Source organism: Fibroporia radiculosa, assembly GCF_000313525.1.
Source record: "Fibroporia radiculosa TFFH 294 genomic supercontigs, scaffold978, whole genome shotgun sequence".
In the NCBI taxonomy this organism is placed as follows: Eukaryota; Fungi; Basidiomycota; class Agaricomycetes; order Polyporales; family Fibroporiaceae; genus Fibroporia; species Fibroporia radiculosa.
Genome location: NW_012133582.1, coordinates 2,801 through 7,209, shown reverse-complemented (window position 1 = coordinate 7,209; position 4,409 = coordinate 2,801). Strand labels below are relative to the sequence as shown.

General features: G+C 51.3%; 1 protein-coding gene across 1 annotated transcript; it reads left to right on the top strand.

Annotated features, from left to right (window-relative positions):
- Positions 1-1,641: 1,641 nt before the first annotated feature.
- Positions 1,642-3,239, top strand: FIBRA_08571 (uncharacterized protein; the record flags this gene model as incomplete). Its single annotated transcript, XM_012330212.1, has 2 exons — positions 1,642-1,779; positions 1,851-3,239. The coding sequence occupies 2 exons, from the start codon at positions 1,642-1,644 to the stop codon at positions 3,237-3,239; spliced, it is 1,527 nt and encodes a 508-aa protein (XP_012185602.1).
- Between the last annotated feature and the right edge of the window lie 1,170 nt (positions 3,240-4,409).

The following is a 4,409-nucleotide window of genomic DNA, read 5'->3' as shown; positions in this document are numbered from 1 at the left end:
GGGGGGGGGGGGGGGGGGGGGGGGGCGACGCAATCGTAGTGTCCCCATAGAGCTAATACACTGCTGCAATAAGGCGCTCAGGTCATATAGAGAAAACACGAACTGTAAGGTTCCGCACGAACGATGTGCCTGCCTACGAAGACAAGTCAATATACCCCCGTTCCTGTCCTAATATAACATCGCGGTGAGTATATCCACCGGGTGACCGGCGTGCGTAGAATTACGATCTGACCTCATGCAGCCACCCGTGTCAGCCAAACTTTGCACCAGTCCATTGGTTCGACGTACTGATCTACCGCACGTATGTCACACTGTCCCTTGGCGCCGCCATCAGCATGAACTTGCCAAGGGCCCGGCTTCGGGACCGAGAACGCCCAGTTCACAGCTCCCGCTGCGGATACAGACAGATAGGGGGCAGCCGCTAAAGATTAGACTGACACTAGTAGGAGATCTACCCCATGCAACTGAGTGGATCTACAAGTGGCCAGTAGAGTTTCAGATGGCTGCAGTGGATCCAGGTGGTGCGATACGTCAGTGGACAGGTGGTGATAGGATGAGTCTGTTGCGCTGGTGCAGTGGCAGCTGACATGGCATACCCGGGTGTTTGATGTGGTATGATGCAGTTCCACGACAAGATGCGGCTGTTTGAGACTTACTAGTCCTAGTCCTCAGAATGTAACACAGCGAGCTTGTGCATAAGCTGAGACTGAGCCTAGTGGGCCCATGATCGACACCAGCGAGTGTCAATACCCGTAGAAGGCGTCCCAGCAATGTGAGACATGGCTCAGATCACCACTTCAAATCAATGAGGCGAGGACAGGGACCACCTGAGTGGTCTTGATACAGTTATGTGTAGCAGTTTTAGTGAGCATTTCGGCTAGCGGGAATAAAGATGCGGTGAGGTCATCACTATAAGTAGGACATGTCTTGGCGCACTAACAGGACGGGGCTGAGCAGCTATGTCAACATTGGAATTCGGAAAGGCCCAATCATTGGCCCCCTTCGTGATCCAGGCACTGCTAGGCATTGTCGCAGGTATACTTGGCGCAACAGATGGAAAGGACGTACTCGTCGCCGCATTTCCGGTCCATGCTCTCGTTCTTCAAAACTACATTCAGAACGTCGACTTCAAGGTCAAAACACGGATGTGGGTATCTGCCAGAATATTATGAAAGAGTTTTGGTTGTCCAGGATGAGATCATGAGAAGCGCTTCACGGTGCTAGCCAAGGTGCAAAGCGCGAGCATGCGCGTCGGTTGCAGTCACCAGACGCCCGTCCACCTAATACTGTGACCATATGTGCAAGCTGAAGACTGCGACACTCATCCTTGAATTATTGCAGACCAATTTGATACAATCATGCATCGCTTGCTGGCAAAAATCCTGAGCAACTTGCTCAGCCAAAGGAAAAGAGCGTACCTGTGGTATTATGTCCTACTATTGCCGCTCACAGCCTCACGTAGAACAAGTTGGCGAAAGATACAGCCATAGGATTCCAGCGACGTGATTCGCTTGAGCCAATGTGTTCAAGTTTCGCTTATTGTGCGCATCCCTCGCCTCACGGCTGCCAAACTCCCGCGGCGGTCCGTCTAGGCGAAGGCCATCGAGGTCATTACGTGCGCCCCGCCCAAATGTTACACCAATGCTACCCGACGCGATCGTCACAGGTTTACGATATTGGTCACGGTATATCAGTCGATTCGGCATCGCACATGGCTTGCTTCTTGCCATCGCTAGGGGTGGCGAGGACGGCAGAAAGCGCGAAGGTCGTGACTGGGAGGTATGGTCTCATTGGTCTCATTTACAAAGATTTCTCTTCACCACTCATTCTCGTCACTAACAGCACTTCAGAAGGCTGGCGAGACGATGGCGGTCGCGCTTCTAGCAGGAGTAAATGCAACGCGGCTACCTCCAGAGCTATGCGACTGTATCATCGACTATCTCTGGGACGACACTCCATCGCTCGCCGCCTGTGCTCTGACCTGTCGTGCGTTCCTTCCACGAACGCGTACACATACGCTCTCCAGCATCACTCTTGTGAACACAGCCGGTTTTACACGCTTCGAGAGGCTGCTCAAACGGGACAGCCATATCGCGGTGTATGTCCGCCGTCTGGCCATCGTCAAGACGTCTGGAAACCATGCCACACGTCCGAGTCGTGTCGATCGCGAATGGCCTTTACTCCTGCGGACGTTACCCAGGGTCGAGGATCTGACTCTGGAAAGATGGATGCCTGGTGAGATGAGGGACAACGTAGCGCAGAGACTCTACTTGCACCTTTCCAGGTCCGCGATTAGAACGCTGCGGCTGGTCGATATCCATCACTGGAAAGGAACGGACCTCCCGCGCCTTCTGTGCGCGTGTCTCCGGCTCAGAGAGTTGCACCTAAATGAGGTGCGCTGGGAGAGCTGCCCCGACAAGGAGATGTTCTCGCGTTCGTTCGACATGATGCCCCCAGCGCTGGCTGACATCGTTCCCGAGACCACGATTGAGATAGACCGGATGGAGATGTGCGAGGGTCATCCATGTGTCGTAGCTTGGCTCTTACATGGGCCGTTCAACATCCGGCTTCGTCAGCTTCGACTAGGTTTTTGGTTCTACTTGGGGGTACGCATGGGAGATAAGCACAAACTCCTTGAAACGGCCGGCGCGTCGCTGCAGTCTCTCGTTCTCTCGTTCAAGAACCTAAGGAGATCCTCTCTGCGCGACCCAAACTTCGAAAAACATTTTGCTCTCAGCAACAATTGCTACCTGACTTCGCTGCACCTTCACTTAGCTTTTGACTCGTGGGTCGCCTCTGACTCCATTGAGTGCGCGCTAGGTTGTGTAAACCTGATCGTACGCAAGATCTCGCCTACACATCAATCTCTGCAAGAGCTACGGATCAGTATACAAATGTATGGTGCCAGTGACGACGGATATGCCCTGGGGGAGAGCGATGTGTGGAAATACATGGATGAAGCTCTAGCCTTATTTGCCAGGGGGCGATCGCCATTGAAGGTCGCATTGGATATCTGCGACGAATATCACCAGGAGCCGGACAATGCGGACTGCGGCAGCCTTGGCAAGCGAACGGCCGAACGTGTAGTGGGATATCTACCGAAGTTGTGCGCCGAACGACTTTGTCTGTGCGTCTCCTGGGGCCGGCGATGGAGCCCCGATGCGGAGTTTGGAGGACGGCTCGTTGGCGAAAGACTTGAGCGTATCCTGGATCTTCCGTATGACACTCAGCAAGTATGATAGGTCTGGCTATGTGCTAACCTGAACCCAGAGATTCAAACGTCTTGATATCCACTTCTTTAATGCATATCGGTAATGTTTGCTTTGTGTAAACTTTCTTGTCTCGCGCATATCTCGAGTTATGTTGCTGTCGTGGCCGCTGTGATTCGTTTTTACTGAAAGCGTCCGACATTCGGTGTGTTTTCCCAGCTGCCTGAAGCATTGAGCATACGAACTGAAGGCTATCGATCATAAAATTCTTTACGTCTCCATAGACCAATAGCACCAGTACTTAGTTGAAATCTCGCGGACTGATACGCCCAAGTCCCTCATCTCTCATCCAGAGAAAAATGAATTCTGTCAAGCCCAATGGCTCGGAATTAAGAAACTACATCGTATCGCAGTTATGATGAATCAAGTGTATTCGAAATCGCCCTGCGGCTCCGTCTACGTCGTATACAGCTCTCGTTCTTGGGGTCGTCGATGCTTCTCATAATTAAAAGAGCGTTTTTCCTGCCTGCTAATTTACCAGTCCGATGAATACAACTAGACTTCGGAGATTGACGGGGAAGGTCTAGGGGAAAAGATGACGCAAGCTGAATCTGATGTGTCGTCAATGGATATTATATGATCTTCGCAGTCTAGACAGCAGTCATTGTTCCCGGTCTCGCGAATATGCAGGAGAAAGCGAGAAAGGAGGATGGAAGATAAACTATATCCTTTGACTCAGTGGCCCAACGCCCATAAAATTATCGCTACTCACGGGGGAATGAGTATGGTAAAATCTGCGCCATCCTGTGGGGCAATGGTCAATTTTGATAGCCACAGAGTAAGGTCAAGAATCACTGACATAACTAAGTGTCGTCAGGACGATCTCCGTCGCATTAACCAATAGCATAATACTGTGACGCATCAATCAGCACTAGAGTAACGTGGAACAAATGTTGTGCAAGGTGGACGAACATAAAATAAACCGTTCCTGTGTATGCGACAATTAACAATGAGCCTGTCAAGAGATGTCGAAACGTACCACTTTTCAGAAGTTCCAAGGTGAGCCACTTCCTTCCTGTATGTCTCCAGTACAATCGCCATGATTGGCGGTCAGTTGGTAGCACGTAGTACCATGTTATAGCGATCACCAGCGCATCACATAGAATTGTAAAAGTCCGTGTTCCGATGATTACTAGTGCA